The 21,629-nt window shown below is 38.0% G+C and overlaps 1 protein-coding gene across 9 annotated transcripts in view; it reads right to left on the bottom strand.

The window, feature by feature from the left end:
* Positions 1-21,629, bottom strand: part of WIZ (WIZ zinc finger) — a 75,143-nt gene that overhangs the window by 11,431 nt on the left and 42,083 nt on the right. For 8 of the 9 annotated variants that reach the window (XM_025168482.2, XM_025168483.2, XM_025168485.2 and 5 more), the window contains 3 exons: positions 17,538-20,068; positions 16,958-17,323; positions 2,302-2,469 (listed from right to left, as the gene is read on the bottom strand). In XM_025168482.2, the coding sequence (XP_025024250.1) occupies positions 2,302-2,469; positions 16,958-17,323; positions 17,538-20,068 (3,065 nt within the window). The remainder of the gene's footprint in view (positions 1-2,301; positions 2,470-16,957; positions 17,324-17,537; positions 20,069-21,629) is intronic. The other variant, XM_025168480.2, reaches the window with a different exon arrangement.

The raw sequence follows: 21,629 nt of genomic DNA, 5'->3' as shown, positions 1-21,629 counted from the left end.
TGTCTATGTTTCAGAAACATATGAAAAATGTAAATCAAGATATTTAGGATTCATGCAAAATAAAACTCCATACAATCATGAAAGAAATTTTGTGAATCATTTGTGAACTATTCATAATCCTGCAGTACTGTAACCTACAATGAGTCTCATCTAGGTCCTATTAATTGATATAGAGATTCTGGCTAAACAAACAACACACATCTCCATTGAACACCCTGAATCAACACTCACACTCTTTGGATTTAATAACTGGTGGTACCTCCTTTAGCATTAATGACTTCAACCAAAAGTTTCCTGTATCTATTGATCAGTCCTACACATCAGCTTTAAAGTATTTTGGCTCACTTCTTTTTACAGAGCTACTTAAATTATTTATATTTTGGGGCTGTCTTGCCTGAACTGCTCACTTCAGGTCACACACAACATTCAGTAAGGTCAGGATTTTGACTCAGCCATTCTGATATGAAATTTCTTCTCCTTCAGCCATTCCAAAATAGATTTTCTTGTATGCTGAGGATTGTCATGCTGCACGATCCACACTTGTTTAAGTTTCAGCTCAAGGATGAATATCCTGACATTTTCCTGTAGAATTTGCTGGTACAATCCAGAATCCACTGTTCCCTCAACAAATGTGAGGCTTTCAGGTTCTGAGGGTACAAAAAAGCCTCAAACCATAATACTCTGACTATTCTGCTTTACAGCTGGGATGAGTTTCTTTGTTGGAAAGCAGTTTCTTTTTCTCCAGACGTAATACTTCTCATCAATGGCAAACATTTCCATTTTTGTCTCATCTGTGCACACTTGTTCAGTGTTTTTTTATGCTGGGCTTATGAACACTGATATGAGACAATGCAAGAGTGTCTCACAGATCCTTTGTTGTTACTTCAGTTTCTCTGTGGCTTCCCAAAGTATTATATACTTTGTTCTTGGGGTAATTTCTGTTGGACCACTCCTGAGAAGAGGAACAACACTACATTTTCTCCATCCATATGCTATCTGCCAGATCATGGACTGACAGAGGCCAATGTCTTCAGCAATGGTTTCAGTGCCATTTCCATCCTTGTGAGCATCAACAACCCTTTTTCCAAGGTCTGCAGAGATCTCTTTGATCAGAGCATGATTCACTTCCATAAACCTGTGTCATTAAGAACAGATTCCAATGGTGACAACTAACTGTGGTTGTGAAGAGCAAGTTCCAGTGCTGTCAACTCTCCTTTTTATAGAGGAGGGCACCTCAAACTCATACCTGATTGTCACCTCATTTGTAGGAGCCTGATACATTGATTGGAACATCTGATTCAACTTACCACTTAAGAGAGCTGGTAATCCTAGGACTTCATTTACTTTTCTAACAAAAAACAGTAAACATTGACTCAATGTGTTCAATAAAGATGTGGCACAGTACACTGTTTTGGTATTGTTCATTTAGCCAGTAGTGCAGGATTAGATAGTTCTAAAGAATTCACACATCTTCTCTCATCATGCTATCTCTGTATCTACAAAAAGGATTTGTGGATACACTTTGTAACAAACAATGGGAACATATCTCAAATCTCATTTAGTATCTATGGATATTGTGGCCAGCAGTTCATATCTGAAAAAGGGTACTTCAGTTAGGTGAATGGTAATTTGATTAACGAAGAACAGATGTGTACTTTCATGTAACATTTTTGAATTATTTTTAAAATGCATGAAAATATATAGAACAGCAATTCCCAGCTCTTTCCTTTATGTGGGCTGCTAACATTAGCAGCAGCAGCATTTGAAGATTACATATGACTCCCCCAGACAGCATCTGTGATATTTCCAAATTAAATTAAAAATTAAATTTAAAAAATTTAAATGACCCAATATATGTAAGGCTGTCAAATCTTACTTGCAAGATTTGAAGTGGGTTTCATAATCTCCTGAAATGTATTTATTTTTCTTTTGGCATTCACATGAAGGATCACCTGAAGTAACTTTATAGATCATTAGAGTAAAACCATTAGTAGAACCATTTTACTATTGTTTACATAGATATTTTAAAATGAACACATTTTATTTAATAAATACTTTAAAGTGTTTCATAGATTTATTTCTGGAATATTTTATCTAGATAAATAAAAGTTTTTTGTAATCATGAAAGATTTCCTAGTTGACAAAGAAAACAAAGAATTAATATTAACACTATCCACCTTTACACAACAAGTTATAAGAGGTCAAATATGTACTATAAGTCAGCTGAGGCCCAGAGAGGAGTTTCTCCACCATGGATACCACCCAATGTTCAGTAGCAACCACGATAGAAGATAGACTCACTTTTGGCATCTTGGGAGTCTGCCTTGTTGCTTGAAGGTTCAGGAGACAGTGAAGTTCCTATTCGGTTTGGAATTTGGTCTAATGACCCAGCCAAAGAACTCTTCTTCTGGAGGAGTGGTGAGCCTATTTCTGAGGTAACCATCTCCTCTTCTTCCTCAGAAACCATAACTACCAAAAGACAGAAGGGAATATAGGGATTGAACTGAAAACTGTAAATTTTCAGTGCAAAAATATTAAGTACTACCTAAGCTATTCACTTACTCGACAATGCTAGTTTAGAAAAACTTTTTTTCTGATAAACATAAGTTAACAGTGCAATCCTATGTTCAGAATTAAGTCCCATAAAGATCAGTTAGATTTAGTTTTATTGCATATGTACCTTATTAGAAAAAAAAAGGAACATTAAAATAGGATATTCATAATAAAGCCCTTCTTTTTTCTTAAAATATATATGGGGCAATGATTTTCCATTCAAAAGTTTTTAAAACTCAAAATATGTAAAATAAAATCAATTATGTACAAATATTACAAATCAGGTTATTCCTTCAAGTTAAAAACACAACTAAATTTAAAAGCTTGAAACAGTCAAACCTGAAGGAACAAAACAAAAACACCAGAGATAATAAGATAAAATTTTAATATTGGCAAACTATAAAAAACCAGATTGTCTCCTTGGGTAGGAAGTCATAAAATATTTATCAGTCAATATCCACTGGATGAACTAAGCAAATGTATTAATGAAAGATAATATAATTACATCTGCAATCCTGCTACTGGCTTAGATGCTGTATTTCCAGTTTCAGTTTCAGCAAGCCATTCCCTACTTGTACATAAGTACATAAGAAAAGCCCTGTGAGGTCAGGCCATAGGCTCACCTCATCTAGCATGCTCTGACACACAGTGACCAATTTGAATCATTTCCCAGTCTGGATTGGAGGATGATAGCCTCCTTCTCTACCCAATCCTCAGCAACTAGTTTATAAAGTACTATATATAAATAGCCAAGGAAGTAGGTTAATAGCCATCAGTATTAATACTGATTCCTCCATGAGTCCATCCAATCCAATTTTAAATCCAGCTATATTGGTTGCCCATTCTACAACTGTTGGCAGTAAATTCCAGTTTAATTATGCTGTGTGTGGAAAAGGTGTTTCTTTCTGTTGGTCCAGAATCTCTGGATCTAGTTTCAAAGTACCTCACTCAGTGGTATCTACAGTTCTGTTATGCACATAGAGAAGAAATTGTAGTAATAAAACCCAGTAATTATAACCATTACCTGGAGGTCAACATATCAATTACACAATTTACAAAATGTAATTTTGTAATTGGTAAATTACCAATTTACAAAATAAAATAATTTAAAAAAAGATGTTGGGGAAAAAATTACAAAGGCAATGTTTCCCCATAACAGGGGGGAAAAAACTTTCAATGAGAAGTTGTGCATGAACCACAGTTCTATTAAAGCAAAGAGCTAGCATGGTATAGTGGGACCAAATCTCCACTCAGCCATGAAGTTCACTGGGTGACGTTCGATCATTCATACCTCAACCAAATTTATTTCACAGGTCTGCTGTGAAACAGACAATCTGTCCTACCCTGAGCTCCATGGAAGAAGAGCAGGGTAGGAATGTAATTGATAAAACATGATTTAAAAGAACTTCTGGGTAAATATATATAAGTTTAAACTACAGAGAAAAAAATTGAGAGACAACAGCAAGTTTGAAAAAGTTCTATTAAATAAGACTGATTCAATTTTCACTACAAATCAGAGATAATTATATTTTATAAACCCAGGAAACTAAGTAACAGAATCAACAGCACATTAAAATGAATTACTTTTTAATATTCTTTTATCTTCTATTACAATGGTAAGCTTTGAAGACAGAATCAAGCATTCTGGAGTGCAAGGTGCTCTGTAAATCAGGCAGATACAAGGCAATTTTCTTTTCAAAATCATAGCACTGACATTTTATATATTTATTCACAGAGCAACCAGTCCCTTTTATACGCCTTCCGGTTTTCAGGTAGCTCAGTTAGGAGACAATACATCTTTTAAAGACTTTTCAAAATCCACCTAAAAACTGGTATTTATTAACACGGAGGCGGATCATGCTTAGAACTAACACGATTAGGAAATAGTAACAACTGAGAGTAGATTATCCCTTTTCCCCCCCCAAAGGACAAAGATGCTTTATAAAACGAGCCCTTCTCCAAATACCAGCTTTCCAAATACTAGAGGCAGGGACCAGCCGCGACAGGCGCTGGCCAGTGGCTGCGGGTGCTGCAAGCTGAAGGAAAGGCGGATGAATGAATGCTGACCACTGTTATCGTTAAGAACTGAGGAACCGAGGCCTTGACAGAAAAGGTATCGTGGCCTGTGTTCGGGCGGGCGAGGAGAAACGGGGGCGCAGCTGCTTGTCACTCAACCGTGCCCGACACCTCCTCCAGAGAGCAGCCAGCGCGCGGTCTCTTCAGGCGCAGCCCGGGCTGCTCTGGAGGCCGGGGAGGGAGGTATCCAGAGAGGAAAGCGACAACCAGCTGTCACGCTGAGCTCGGCCTTCCTACTGGACAAGCCGAGTTTTCCCTTTCTACTTCCAGCGTCTTACCGGCCTCCGAAGGCGGCCCCGCACCCTCTTCCTCGTCTCGAGGCCGCGCCGCCGCCACCGCTTTTGTCGCCTTGGGCTGCGAGAGGGTGGAGGCCGCCATCTTGGGTCCGGCACATGCAGGGCGGCAGCCAGGCGGGACGGTGGAGCGCCGAAAACTCCAGCTGAGACAGATCAGTTGAAGTAGTCGAGCGCCGAGTCAACCTAGAGAAGCCAGCTCCGGTAGAGCCAAGAGACATCCATAGATCTGGAGCGATCCAGGATCTCTCCAAACAACCAATATAGGGATTCGGGGGAACAATTCCAGCACTAAACTACCGATCGCCGAAATCCACCTAAGGCTGGGGAAATTCAGCTTACTGTTCCAACAGACCAAAGCAGTAGAGCACCTAGATCTCCTGACCACAATTTAAGCTCTATAATGTGGGAGGATTTGGATAAATAATACATAGGAGACAGAAGTAGTCAGCTTAGCTATGCTGCAGGTGGGAACATATTTCAGATGTTACCCCAAAGAATAATAACATCATTACACAATTGGTACATCTTTGTTTATGAACAGATGTCTAATCACAGCTTTTATGAAATTAGCAAACATCTAAAATTAAATTCGCTCAGTACTTATTGCATCCCAAGGTCAGACTGGACCTTACTATTCTGGACTTACTAAATTTTTAGAGTACATATATTCTGGGAAAAACATTTTCCTATGGAAAGTTGAAAAAAATTGAGGAAGAATGCAATGGAAATTCTGAATGATTGCCAGAAAACTACACAGGTGTGTCCATGAAGCCATCAGGAGCCAAGATTGATTTGAGGGAAACTTTTTTATTTCAGTGCCAAAGAATAGTTACTTCTTTCAAAAGATTATTTTTTTATAAAACATCTAACTACAAACTATAAAATGGTTCCATTGTATTACAGCACACATATCTGTCACACATGCCAGCAGGAGCTTCCCCTTGTTATGAAATGCTGTCCCAAAGCAATGTGTCAGGACTATTTTTGCTTAGGGTTCATTGCATTTTATTTGGAAAAAAAAGCACTGTAGCATGAAACCCAAAGAACTTGTCTTTCAAACCGGATTCTCCCACTGTACAGTATATACCAAATCTCCAAGCTGAAGCTCCTCACCAACTCCTCACCTGAAGTTCTGACAGATGGCTAAACCTGACAGGCTAAGTACCTGTCAAAACCACCACTCATCACAGTTGGGTAAATGGATGGTTTTTCTGCCAGCTGGGGAGAGGGCAAACTTTCCTGCATGGGAAATAAGGAATAGTCCACCAACTGCAAGCCAGAACAAAGGCAACTGAGATGGTAATATGGATCCCAAATGTATGCTGCTTTCCTTTTCTGCTGGCTCACAGGTGGGGAGGGGTGACTTTAACTGAGTCATGAGGAAAAGTTCTTTGCCTACTTTTTTTTTCTGTTAAGATGCTCTACTTACAGTCTCCTTTCTTCCAATGTGGTCACGTTTATTAAAATTGTAAGCTCTTCTACACTTCCTTCACGTTTTCAAAATAGCAGGTATTCTGTGTTTTTAATAAATACTCATACACAAATTACAGCTCTAGACTATTATTCTGTATCCACTTACCAAGGAATAAGTCCTACAAAATTCAATGGATCTTGCCTCTGAATAGACACAATAAATTACACTTTGTGTGTAAGAAAAGTAGATTATGATTATTGCTTTGCCATCTTATGCACATCTACTGAGAATTCCTATTGAGATTAGAATGTAAATACATGTAAATACAGACTGAAGAATTAAAAATTATTTAATAGATAGCACTAAAGTTATTTTTATTCAGGTTTTGATTAATCCAAAAATGCTGAACAGTCTATATTTAAATTACTGATATATTAGAAATGGTATGAGGATTGCTTGAGTTCCAAATATACAAGAACATTTTAAAACAAGTGGCATTTGTGTTAAGAAGAGATTCATAAAGGATTTACTATACTCTACTGAATTATAAGAAGGTAGACTTTCATTTTGCCTACAATCATGCACTCTTATTGTTCATCCCATTTTAAAAACAGTTTTAGGACAGGAGCATTTTTTCTTTGCATTTTGAAAGGAGAAAAACAAGCATTCCAGAATTTTAAGGCCCTCCTTGACATCTCAGCTGCTTTTGTTGTCATTAATCATAGTATTCTTTTGGACCGGTTTAGGGGGTTGGGAGTGGGAGACACAGTATTGTGGTTTTTCTCCTTCCTCCGGGATTTGTTCCATTGCTGGGAGTGGCAAGCGCTCTAGCCCTAGACTTGTTTTCCAGGTTGCTGGTTTTAACATCTACATTAAACTGCTGTGGGAGGTAATCTTGCAGCATAGGATGCAGTATCATTAGTATGCTGATGATATGTAATTGGACATTTCTGCCCCTGGCTGTCCATGTGTTGCTGTCAACACAGTATCGGGAGGCTGTTGGAATCTGTATGGGAAGAACAGGCTATGGCGCAATCCTGGCAAAACAAAATATCTGTTGGCTCCCCTCATGCCGGAATTGGAACTTTTCCATCTTTGGCTTGGTGGAGAGTGGGGTTCCACTTCCCTACTCAGACACAGCGTGCAATTTGGGACTTCTCTAGGACTTGCAGTTCCTGCTCAAAGAGCAAGTGACAGCCATAGCCAGGAAGTCTTTTGCACAACTCCCTTTAGTATGCCAATTGAGCCCATTCCTGGACAGAGAGGCCTTGCTCGCAGTCATGCATGTCTTAGTCACCTGTCAGCTGGACCTATTGCAAAGCACTCTACATGGGGCTTCCCTTAAAGATAATCTAGGAGCTGCACCTGGTCCAGAATGCAGCAGCATGAGTAGTTATAGGTACACCTCATCTGACAGGACTAGGGGTTATGCCTTTTCAGTTGTGATGCTTGTCCTATAGAATGATCTCCCTTCCAAGATTCAACTGGCCCTTATCTTATTAACCTTCAGGAAGGCTTTGAAGATCTGAATGTTCCCTTGGGGATTGAGGCCAGGATGTCAGGTCAGCTCATCTTGGGAGATGGTACGTGTTGATGTGCCCTGTCTATTTTGTTTTTGTTGATTTTTTGTTGGGATATTATAATTTGTTTCTATGGTTGAACACCACCTGGAACTGCATTATTGTGAGTTGGGTATATAAAGCTTTAAATAAATAAATAAATAAATAAATAAATAAATAAATAAATACATACATACATACATACATACATACATAAATAAATAAATAAATAAATAACCGAGTAACTTTCTATATAGTCTGCTCAAGAGCAGCAAGAGCTTTTGGTGGCTTCTCTTGCATTACATTGTTTATATTTTCAAGGTTAAACTTCTACAACAGTTTGAACTATTGAAAATAGAAGTACTTGGAAGGTCCTGTGTATTTGATCCTTGGATGACTAGGTTCCTAAAAGTGGTCTTTTTTCAATTTAGATTGAATTTACTGCTTGTTTCTGAGATAGAAATTCAGAACAATTTATGAGAGAGGGAGTTGCTGCTTTTTTCATGTTTTGTCTACTTTCTCCAGTGTTTTTAGCTCAACAGCAGGGTTATATGATGTTTACAGACATTAATGTCCCCTTGATGTCCAACACATTCCCTGCCTCCCCTGAGTTTATGTATGTTTTTAAAAATGAATTAATGAAACATGGCATATTGAAAAGCAAATGCCAGCTTCACAAAACATCTTTACTTTAAAAAATATGCTTGGTGATGTTTGGACCCTAGACTTTCTTAGAAAATACAAATGGTATATGGCTGAAGTCCAGGGCTTTGTTTGGAAATGGGCCTGCTTAGCCAGAAAAAAAAGACTAAGATACATTGGGCTAGGGGAAGAGAGGAGGTAGAAAAGTGCAACCTTACACATTTATTTTTTGATATAATGAATGTATTGTTGACTAACATGTTCTCCATGGCAGTTATTTGTGAACAGGCAAACTCTTCCATAGTAACCATTTTATGGGAGTGATAACATGCTGTCATCATTCCAAATGTCACCACTAGCTTAGATTAACAAAGTTACGTACTTTTGCTCTAGCTTAACATAAGATAAGAACATATCATCATTCATTGTATCATTATTTCCCCCCTCCCCTTATATGGGGACAGAACATACATATGGTCATGACATGTTTTAAATGAGACATTCTGAGAAAGAATGGGAGAAAAGGCAGAGTGACAACAGATCAATGCATCTGTACAACTAATATTTGATAAGGTTTTTTTTAAAAAAAAGATTGCTTACTTCTGTTCAACCTGCTCCAAGCAGCCTGTACTAATCTAGGGTTTGGAGTACAGAATGCCAGCTAAAAGGCTAGGTGTGGTACCAACTGCTTATATCAGTTCTTACCCTCTTTCATTTCTTATAGCAGGTTCAAAAATTATTCTAGTGCAGAAGGTGTGAATTCAGATATGTTTACTTACAGCAGAATTCTAGGCTATATATAGAAACTGTTTGCCAATGGTAAATAAATACAGCAACTCTTTGTGACCTGGCCTTAAAAGGTGATACAGGTTTTTTTCTTTTCTTTTTTAAAAAAACTCTATTAGTTTTTTTTAGGACTTAAACTCCAATTTTCATGCATTTCCTATTTCAAAATGGCAGAAAGCTCGTTTACCAATATTGTCAATTATTCCAACAAAATTCAGTGATGCAATTAGATGGGGTTCCAAGATTAACCAAAAAAAAACCAAACCCAAAACAAAACAAAACCGCGATCTGATGGTTACAGGATGCCTAACCTTCTCCTGGGGGATAAGACTGACAATGGTACTTCTTAAAATGATTATATGCCGCTTCCAGTACTAAAGAGAGCATATTTCCAAATACTAGTTGTCTGGGAACAGGGAGAGGGTCAATGCTTTCATATGCTTCCTGAGGTGTTCCCTCAATAAATTTTCTGTTGTGGGAAACAGAATAAAGAATTAGGTAGTCCTTTGATCTAACCTAGCAAGGCTCTTATGTTTGATTTACCACCTCATCAGCTGGAATTTCTGTTTTCTATGCTGTCATTTTGCAAGCCAATTCTTTAACCTTCTCCTCCTTTTCTGTTCTTTACACTAAAAATATGCTTTAGGAGTCTCCAACTAAAAATGGGCATATTATTTACAATAACATTTAAGTATGCTTTTTTAAAATGTTAAATATTTCCCTTAATATTGCATTGCCCCTTTTAATTGTTGCATTTTTTTCTCACTTGAAAGCTGACTCTTCGTGTTTCCTTGGGTAATCTCTGGTACATCATCACCACATACTGAGAGAGCATGTTTTTCCCCATTATAAGTTACTTTGCTAGTGGCTTACATGGATTCAGACTGACATTTTCTTATATATAGTTTGGAGAGGACTTTTTGGAGTTCTTCACGATCTCATAAAATGTTATCTTCATGAAACTTTGGGTCAGCTTCAGATTCTTTTTTTACTTTACTTTTTTCATCTCAATCCCAATTAATAAAAAAAGTAGATTTACTCTGATCTTCTGAAGAATTTGCTTTTCTTGTTTCTACAAAAGTTGGCTGTTTTATTCCTCCCTTCTTCGTGCTTTCAGTTTCTTTTTTATATAGAGAATATACATTGTTAGTGAGATATTTAACGAAACAGAATTTACTGTAATGCAAGAATACAATAGACATGCTCATATCCTTTGTACATATGACTCAAATCAGATTAAATCTTATGCCCTCCAGATGTGTAAGGCTACATTTTCCTTCATTGAGAACTTTTGCAACTGAATACTGAGCAAGATTATATTTTAAAGAATTAAATATTCCACACATGCTTTCCATCACAGAGAATAGCTGAAACTGCAGCCATCGGGGTTATTATTCTTTATTGTTGTGATACTGACCCTTCTAAATTCTTCAATACTTCTTCCTCCAATTAATAAAAACTGTAACTGCACTGATTAGTCCCTCTCATATTTCACAGTGTTTCAGTTCTCTAGCTTTTCTTATACATTAAAAGTAGAAAATTATGCCAGCTTGGGGACTCTGTTTCTATTCAGAACAAATCTAGACTGCATTAAATGGTTTGTTCATCTCACTGTTAACTTAAATGTATTAGAAAAGCAACAGAATTCTCTAAACATTTGGAATATATAACCAGCTTCCATTTGATTGACTGATTATATGCCATCAACTTGTTTTTGACCCCTAGCAGCCACATATTCCACATGACAATCTATCCCTAACCTGTTCTTACAAATCTCCAGGTAACTTTGCTGCTGGTCATCCTCTTCTTCCACCTTTCCCAGCATTAGAGCCTTTTCCAGAAAGCTGGGTCTTTGCATGTGTCCAAACTAAGATAATTTGAGCCTGGTCATTTGTGCCTCAAGTGAGAACTCTGGGTTGATTTGTTCAATGATCCATCAGTTTGTTTTCCTGGCTGTCCACAGTATTCTTAGGAGTCTTCTCCAACACCAAAGTTCAAAGGCATCAATACTCTTCCTAGCCTGCTTCTTTAAAGTCCAACCTTCACTTCCATAGAGTGTCACAGGGAATACTATGGGTTGCACAATTCTGATCTTTGTAGGTATAGACACACCACAGCATTTGAATCTTTTCCAAGGCCTTCATGGCTGCTCTACTGAGTGCTAGTCTGCAGCGTATTTCTTGACTGCTTGTTCCTTTACTGTTGATGGTTGATCCTAAAAGGCAGAAGCTATCCACCGCTTCAATATCTTCATTGTCAATTCTAAGGTTGGTTGTTCTATCTGTTGTCATTAGTTTGGTCTTCTTTAATTTTAGCTCTGTTTTTTCACTGTGCTCTTTGAATTTTAGTACTAGGGCTTGCAGATCCTTTGTACAGAATGAGAATCTCCCATCATAATATATTTAAATTGCTTTTTGCCAGCAATAATCTCAATCTAATTACAGACATCTTTGCTTGGTCACTTTCTATATAGTAAGCATGTTTTATTGGTGAAATTACAAATAGATGTCTTCATCACATTTGTACTTTTCTCTTCTAAAGCAGAAGTAGGCAATATGTGGCCTATATGCATTTCCCATAGCATCCCAAATTCACACTGTTAAAGTTCAGCAGCAAATAGGAATCTTAGCATTTTAAATATAGGCGATAATTATTTTGTTAGTACCCTCTAGGAATATAAATACATGAATTCTGCTGTCAATGTTCTGAGGCTGAGTGGGGAAGAGGAAAAATCCCTCAGCCTCTAGATCAAAAGTCAAGAGGAGAAAGCAAATCCCAGGACAGAGGCTTCAGAGGAAAAACATTGCAAATCAATGTACTGTGTAGTTTGCATTGGAACTGTAATGTTCCCATTTGGGGACTATTAAAAAATAAAAAGCTGGGATATACATTGAATAAGTAAATATGTATAGGAGTTAATCAAATATTGCAATGTAAATAATCTTATATAAAATAATTTTCCAATTATATAGTTTTAGAAATACTTTTGGGGAATAAAGGATAGATATACGAACATTTTTCGGACCCATTTTTTGTGGACATCAATTTTTTCTCAAAATTTTCGTTTTTCCCCATGCTTTCTTACCTCTAACAGCAGGCCAACAAATAATAATAGTACAATTTGCCAAATTTGAGGCAAAATATACCTATTTTACATTTTTTAAAAATTCTAATCCAACAAAACAAGAGGGGAAAAAATGTGGTGTGACCACTTTACCCTAGACTTTAGGCCAGCAATTTTTTAAAAATGTGCTGCCAGCCCTCAAAAGATTATTCAATTCTTTTCTAAAGAAGTTGGAGGTACTTGCCTACACAATGTCCTCTCAGGCACCTCACAGAGCAAGGATTGGTGAATTTTAGCAAGGAAATGTACCATATATCTACAGATCATTCAGTGACCTGATCATAGACTGATTCTGTAGTTTGCAATACAAAATTCTTTTTGAATCTGCCATTAAGCATCTCTCACACTTGGTATAGTGCATTCTACCAAAGGATTCACACCAACATATTTACAGTATGACATTTGAAGTAAATTGTACTGATACTCTTCCTGATAGCTAAAGTACACAGAAGAGATGGTTATTTGCAATCTGGATTCTTCTCTGCTGCTAATGTGTATGCCACCATGTTATTGTAAAGGATTTAATGCTGGCCCAGTGCATAAGCTGCAAAGACTTCTTTGCTGATTCTGAAGTAAAGCTTTTTAAAGTACAATCAACTGCACAGAAGACTCCTGGAAGAAGAGTTAAACATACCCTGAAGCAACTAATTAACCCTTTAGCAAAATATTGAAATATCTCACTGGGCCAAAGGCAACAAACCGCATACATAAGTATAACGCGCACTAAATTATGTCTTACATTTACTTCATTGTACACTACATGATACTTAAATAAAACCTGAAGCCTTTTATGGGCTCATCCACACAGCTTGCTTGCTGTAGCACAAAGGTGCCTCACTTACTGTTTCTCAATGATGTCTTCATAATGTAGCCTCCACCTTATAGACGATCTGCTGCTGAGGCAGGCTTCAGCAGGCCCAAATGTTTCTGGGAAGTTGGGGTTTCCCAGGTATTGCAGCAGAAGACCTCATATTCAGACAGTCTTAGTTGCATACAGGAATCGTCTTTGGAGGTTGGCAGTCTGTGGGGCTCCAACTGGCCTGCTGCAGGACTGCCCCCTGTTGTGTGCATCCTGCGCTTCCATGGCCAGTTTTGCTGTGGCTGCCAGAAGGACTGGACACTTCATTGGCTCTTTCTTTGTGTGTGTGTGATTTGGTCATGACAATATTATAGCCATGGAACACCAACCACAGGTCAACCAGGAGTTCAACATTTTCACTCATACCCAAAGCAAAAGCTCCACAGGACCCACGTGGATGCCCACCACCACAAAGAACACTCCTAGGAAATTTGTCACTCACCAGTTTTTGCAAACTTGCAGCCAGTTGCCATTTCTTCAGTGAGCAGAAAGCCTGCTGCAGCCGCTTTCTTGAGCACTCGATTCCCAGAATGGAAATTCCATTCATCAGATATTAAATGTGAGGCCTTTGTGACAGGAGGGAGGGAGGGAGGGTGGGAAGACAGGCAGGCAGGCAGGCTCAGGCAGATGTGGGAGGCTATCTGGTAGCACTTAATAAGGGGAAAAGCTGGATTCTAGCTGAGAGTTTATCCCCTTGTCCTTGATTGCATCAGAGGCCAGGCTGAGAAAAGTCGAGCCTCTTTACCACCCCACCATCACTTCATCCCAAGTCAAAAGAGAGAACAGGGCAATCTCTTTTAGTGACCTGCAGGCTGGATCTGTCAGGCACAAAATGACTGGCTGCTCTTCCTCTGATGAGCATAGCATTTAGCCATTCACGCATCCCAGGCCAAATAAATGCCTGACTGAGGCCTTCAGCAGAGGAGTTGGCCTGCCTTGCGCTGTCAGTGCTAGAGGAAGGGAAGGACAGAGGAAAGTGCTGAGGCATTCATGCTTCGCCATGGATTCTTTTACTGGGAAAGGAGGGCAGAATGTCCCTCTGAGACCCCATCTTTCCTCTTATTGCATCCTATGGCCATGTATTCTTTTTTCTCTGCTGTTTTTTGTCTGGCAGCAGAACCTCCTGGTCAGAGATTGGCGAACCAGGAGGTTCTGAAGCAATCACTGCCCTGAAAGTAACCTGCGTGGTTGAGCTGTAGTAAAAAGTAGGCTGTGGGATCAGTGGTTTTCTACTGGCATCCTTTCCTCCTCTCTCAAGGGTGAGAGAAAAGCACAGTTCCATTGCTGTGCGAATGAGCTCTATATGTTAATTTTACAATGTATTTAACAATAGCTAATTTTCAGTTTTATATTTCAATATATGATGAAATAAAAAGATACAAAAGATAAGAGCTTTAAAAAGGAATCAGGAAGGCATGCAAAACCCTATAAGCTGCTTCAGAGTTGTTCAACTTCCCCATTAAGTAAAATTACTGATTAGAAATTAGTAACTTACTATGTTTTCTCTCTCTGTCAGACTGTACCCATAATTTTCCAATCAACAGATTAATACAGCTGGTAAAAGAGCGTAAGAAGAATCCTGCTTGATTAGTCCACGGGCCCATCTAGTCCAGGATTCTGTATCACATGGTGGCCCAATAGATAGATGTATTTGGGAAACTCACAAGCCTGGACTGGAGGGCTATAGTCCCTTCCACTGTCATTTCCTAGCAACCAGTATTTAAGACATTTAAGGCATAAAACCATCCAAACTGGCTACCATTACCACAAGTGCTGGCAATGCATTCTACTGTTTAACAAGACGCTGTGTGAAATCCTGAATTTCCCTTCATTTAAATTCAATCCTGAATTTCCCTTCATTTACTTTCACTGAAGATCCTCAAGTTCTTACATAGTTAGAGAAGAAGCAAAAATTCTGTCTGTCCATGCTCTCTATACTATGTATACAAACATATGTGTATTCCTTTAACATGTGTACAAGCCAATTTGTTTTCTGAGTATGAATCTGTGCAGTATAAAATCATGTTTTTGGAAATATAATGAAAACTGAAAATCTGTTTCATTAGTCTGTAAGCAATTCTGTACACTTAACAATTTTTGAAGTTCAGCTATGGAGTAGTGTCAGTACTTAACTTTTCCCCTTCTTAACAGGTGTTATTTTCAGTAAACAAAAAAGAACAAAGAAGTGAAAGGAAAGCACAAGTATGTTGCAAATTAAAGAGCAATGACTGGAAACACATACATAAAACTCCATAAATGAGGAGGGGTGACTGCACAATGAAAACTTCACGTGGAAGTTTCTTCACTTCACCCAAAATGCAGGAAATACAGAATTATAAAGCATGTCAAGAATGAGAGATTTATAAAGGAAGTGATTATTGGAAAAGTGAGATTTGTAATTAAAAGTGGAGATAAGGATTGAGTCTACATAAAGAAATACAGAAGCAGGGTGTAATTTATTTTATGCCCTCTTCATCAAACCATCAGGGTCAGCTTTTATACAGCCTAGATGTCCAAATATTTGTGTAAATGATGAAAATGTAATTTGAAAATAAGAAAGTTAATTAGAAGATTGGAATCTTACTATTTGTAGTATGAAATGTATCGTTTCCCTCAGTCACTGTATTACATTTATCTATTTTGCTTTTTAAAAACTTTTTGTTTCTTCTCTCTCTCATAATGCAATACCTTTTGATAATTCTGATGAAATATGTTTCAGACCAGCATGTTACAATTTAGATCTTACATATGTCAAGTTCTTAGATTTTTGTCCATTGTGTCATACTTCTGAAGTATTTTATTGAAAACATTTCCATGGAATAAGGGAGATTAAAATCAGGAAAAAGAAACAAAATTTATATTTGTGCTTTCCTTCCATTTCTTTATTCTCTTTACTTATACACACACACACACACATATACACATACATACACGCATGCACGCACACAAACAAACCCCACTATTATGAAAGGGAAAAAGGAAGACTTTAGTTCCTCCTGTTGCAAGTACCTCATCTGGAAGCACCCATGTACTTTTAAACGTTTTTTCCTAAAGCCCAATTCTTTCTGTTCTGCTCCTCTCTTCTTCACAATTTCTATCATGATTTTTCTCCCTTTCTTCCATTTTTCTTTTTTAACTTTCATTTCTTTCCCTTCATTCCTCATATTTTTTTAAATGTATCTCTGTTCTTTTTTTCTTCAAAACTCTAACTCTAAAGCAGGATAAAGGCTAAGGCAGGATTGAACCCACTTATAATGAGATGCTGCAGGGAAAATGGCAGAAAAGATGAAAAATGTCACAATGTAAGTTCTCATCTTGCAGTACTTCTGCGTGCAATGTTGTAATGCAAGTACATAAGAGGTTTTCATCATGGCATATATTTTGCCATTTGCTCCTCTTGTTCCCTCCTGTGGGACATATACAAAATCAGGCTGTACTAATGAAAGCAGATGCTCCCAGTTATAAATCAGCTTTCTAGGGCTTCCCTCACTGGATCTCTAAAATCCTTTGCACTTCGGCTTATCTGTATGTTTTCAATGAATGCCACCATTTATGTTATTCTATTATCAAGGAGAATAGAGAAGCCAGAATATTTAAATTATATTGGCATTGTTTCCTGGATACACATACAGTTTAAAAGCTGCTTACCATGTCTGAAGGACTGCATGGTCTCATCTCCCCAGGAAGAAGGGAATGGGGAAAAAGTTGATTGTGAAATGCTGTATTCAGATATGGGGGCTGTGGTTTTGCAGGGCCCAAACCCAAGCATCTCTCTTTCTTGATTTGGAGATGAGGGATCTGTTTCCATCACAGACTGCAACACAGGGTGTTCAGATGAATTGGCGAGTAGTTCCTTCAAGATGTTAATTGGTGAAATAGTAAGCTCCCAGTTAGTGATGCCAAAATCCCGCAGGTGGGCCCTGGCATGGCTGGACAACCCTGCACGTGTGTCAAAGCCAGCTCCACAGAATTCACATCTCATTAAACTGAATGTACTTGGATCAAAGTTTGCAACTATGAAAAAGAAAATAATAATCAGTGTCATATAATAAAACTAAGAGGCCATTCATACTTCAGAGAACCCCTACTAAATCATAACACAATAATATCTAGCTATTACAAAGATATTGTAAAAATGCTGTCAGGAAAGAAAATTGGAGAGCATACATACCCATCTTCAAGGGAAAAAAAATTAGAAACATTGAAAAAATATAAATTGAATACATACTACCTTTTTTCTTCTTCTTTTGGAAGGAAAATTTTTGCTCAATAGCTTTCACTTCTTCTGCAGAGATGAAGTGACGGACATTGTAGCTCACACCCACCCTATTCAGGTGGCCCCGCACATGATTGGCTAGACCAATCCCATTGTGGAACCTGTCAGGACAGTATGGGCATTTTCTCTCCTCATTCTTCAGCATTGTGGAATCTGCACCCAGAAGATCATCCAGTTCAAGAGATCCTTCTAGAGGGGAATCTAATAGGAATACACCTAAGGGAAGAGGCTCCTCCATTCCAAACTGTCTCGCAGGAGGTGACAACTTTTTTCTGAGAGTCTTCATCCTGGGTTTCTTCCTCTTTCTGGGATAAATATTAATTTCCTCAACAAGAACAATAGGAACCATCTGATGTAACTGTTGTTGCTGCCCTGCTGATAGGGTTGTATAATCCATTGCCTTCAAAGTGCCTGTAAAAGTCCTTTTGAGTTCCAAGGCAGATTGAGGAATAACAAAGGGCTTAAAGTATCTCTTCTGTACTAATTCTATTTCTGTTGTCAAAGGGAATTCTTCTTCAGTCCTCCTAATATTGTTTATAGATAACCATTTGCACTGTTGTTCCTCCAACCCACCTGAATGGCTTTGGACATTCTCTCTCTCAGCCTCAAGTGGCAGAATTGTGCTTTTATTTCTCATTTGCTTCAGGGCATATGGAGAATAAGCTTTTGATGAGGTAAGAGTGGACAATGCCAAGATATTCTGTGAAGAGCTATAGGGAGCTCGTTTCCTAGCCCGAAATCCTGGCATTGGGATGTCCTTTATATTAGTACCATTAGTTTTATGAAGTTTCTGGTGACCTGCAGTATACTCAAGGAAAGAGTCATAGTGAGGCATAGTTTCACAGTGGTACTGTGGAAAGAGTCTGTCTGCTTTGCTCAGATAATCACTTTCCAAAAATCGTCCTGACTTGCTAGAGCTGTAGTCATCCCTACTAGTCCCAGGCTGGTTCATGTCTGCTTCCAAAGTCTCTATGTTCCATGGCTGATGGGAATGAGCATATTTCATGTGTTCTTTTAAAATATTTTCATTTGGTGCAGGGAAGCTGCAAAGCATGCAAATGCTAAGCTCTTTGCTTCTACTATGTGCATCATGAGATATATGTTCATTTGGCCTGAAGTTTTTATACATATTGTGCATAGAGCTGTCCTGTGGCTCACTGCAAGCAGAACTGCCAAACAAGTTCACATTCTTCAAAACTTGATTCTTCCTTTCCCTAACGTGCATCTTTGCATGTTGAACAAACACTTTAGAAGAATTGGTTCCAAACACACATTTTGGGCATTGTAGCCTGGCATCTCGCCCTTCATCTGATAATTCATTAAGCTTCTGAATTTCTTCAATGATTTTTTCTCTTGACTGCTGATGAAGTCTTCTGTGCTGGTCTAGAGAATTAATGTCCCCAAAAACCCATCCGCACTCATTACAGGTCAGCTGATCCAGACCTCTAGTGCCTTCTCTGTCCTGATCCAGCTTTAATCCTCTGTTATGCTGAAGCATATGATCCATCAAATGTTCCTTCATCTTAAAATAGATGCTGCATTCAATGCATGTGTAGACAGTTGGATCCCCTTCCTGGCCAACATCATCTTTTTCTTGCTCCTCCAAAAGGACATTGCACATATAAGGCCTTGTTTCATCAAAGGTGCTACAGGAAGGAGATTCTACAGACCTCAGAGGAACATGTTCCATAGTGTCTTTGTCACTAACAGTCCAAGCATGCTTATGGACAGCAAGATCCATAGCTGTCTGAAGTCCTGACTTCTCTAATGCCCAATCAGTTGGATTAGCAGAACTTATTTCATCTAAATCAGAATCCATTGCCTGTCCCTTCCAGGGAGAGAACACACTCTCAACACTACTTGCTTTATTTAAGTGAGGATTTAGCATTTTTCTAAATACCGGTAAAGCCAACAAAGAAGTTTCTCGTGCAGACTGTCCCTTAACGGACAGGTTTGTTGCTATATCTGCTGACTTACTCGTGTTTTTGTAGAGCGGCCCATGCCCTTCTTTGTGCCCAGAAAGCCAGTCAAATCTCTGAAAGCCTTTTTTCTCCAACTCTTGTCTTTTGTCCAAGTGTTCTTTGCTGAAGGCTTCTATGTGCTTTGGTTCACTGCTATGATATCTTTCATCTTCACTAACAGTCTGTACTTCAGTAAGTGGTGGTGAAGCCTGAGAGTGTAAGTGCTCGATCTCCCCTCCTAAATCCTCAGTATTCACCTGCAGCATTGTTATGAGTTTGGATTCCATTGCAGAAGTGAATTCCTTTGGGTTACAAGGATTTCTCCATATAGCTTCCTTAGAGCTCACTGAATCTTTCAAGCCAGAAAGTTTTTCTAAAGTGCTTTCCTCCTTGGAGACACTACCCATTGTCTCCTGTGTAGAGTAATCCCACAAGACATTCGTGCTGCTCTGATCCACGGATCCGTTAGGATCTGCTTTATAACAGCCTTTCCTGAATTTTAAACAGTCTTCTGTCTTGTTGCTGAAAAGAACAGTCAATGAATGTCAGTTAAAGACTATAAACTGAATTGTTGTTTTAAAAATATTTTTTTATAATTAGTCTATTTGACTATTAAAGCATAATTGCTCTAAGTCCAATGCCTGTTTAAAAAGGAACAACTAACAACAATCTCTGAAGAACTATTTCTCCTAGCAAGAGAACAGAGATACCAAAGCCTATTCCATTGGGTCAGTTAGCTGAGAACAAATGTTGCTCTAAGCCAATTATTCAATTTAAAATTCATTGTTCTTTCATGGATTCCAGAACCAAGCCATTTCTGCTGTTCTGCTAGCACTTCAAATGAACATTTTTATTTTCAATTTGTGAATTTTAGTATTGGCAACCATTTTAATTTTATTAAGCAAGTGTCAAGGTTTTGTACCAGGTATAGTGTTTAGGTTCTCTTCCACTCCACATTGATAAATAGACTTAAGAAAGTAAGTTAACTACTTTCTTTACTGCAGAGAATTAGGAACCTTTACATACAAGAAGTTCTTCATCTAAGAATAACCAGAAATCTGCCTTATACATATATTAGTTCCATAGTTTAAATCTTGGTTTCTTCATCTCATCTTTTGAATCAACTGCCATTTGGTTACCTATTTCTTGGCCTATACCTAATTTAAACTAAATGGCTTTCTGGTGTGAGACTCTCGCTTTACCAATTTCAACCCTTAGTGATACTCTCTATGGGATAATGAACCATATTCAGCCTGGAAAAACTAAGAGCAAGTTCAAACAAGTGGTTTTTGCACAATCCACTACTGGAATCATAGAAGCATATGTCATGGTTTTTGATTCTTGAACTATTTCTGTTTGCGCTCTATTTCTTCTTTTTTTTTTGAATAGGCATGTTCAGCTCATTACTGATTGGAGACTGGAAGCATACTTAGCACTAGCCACTTTCCTTATATGCTGTGCAAGGGGAAGAATTTAATCCTTTCTGAATCAAACTTGTCCTCTTGTTGTTTGTTCCTGAAAATGTGTTATTTGTTTTCCCCGAAATGTTAAATACATTTCCTTGGTAGGAAAATATTTGCAGAGGTATCAAAAATTATGCAGGAAAGATGAAACACATTATTCTCTGTGTTATGGTTGTTTGTTTGTTTATTTATCATATTTATATTTATGTTTGGGGGACCCACATACCTGCCCTCACATAAACATGAAAAAGTTAATATTTATCATGTTTTATTTTTAGTGTGTACTTAATATAGCATGAAAATTGGTCCTCATATTCTCCTGCCTCTTGGCAACTGTCTGCTTCCTCATTCAATGCTGGAAATTTTTTTCAACTGTAAATTTTCATCTTTGCATCCATTTGTTTTAGCTTCCTTGCACATTTTTGGATGCCAGATTCTCTCAACACAAGCTGCAAACGTATTGTTTGCTTTCTAGAATAAATAACAAACTGCACAAAAAGTATACACTTCACTGAACTTTCATCATGTTAATATAGAATATATACAGCACATATGTCCATATGAGAGAGGATGTGTACATATTGTTTGCTGGGCACATAGAAAAGGGATGCAGAATTCAT

This window comes from Python bivittatus, unplaced genomic scaffold (genome assembly GCF_059951505.1).
Source record: "Python bivittatus isolate LINGU-HERP-01145 unplaced genomic scaffold, Pbiv_v1 ctg000080_np1212, whole genome shotgun sequence".
Classification (NCBI taxonomy): domain Eukaryota; kingdom Metazoa; phylum Chordata; class Lepidosauria; order Squamata; family Pythonidae; genus Python; species Python bivittatus.
This window is presented reverse-complemented; position numbering and strand designations above follow the sequence as displayed.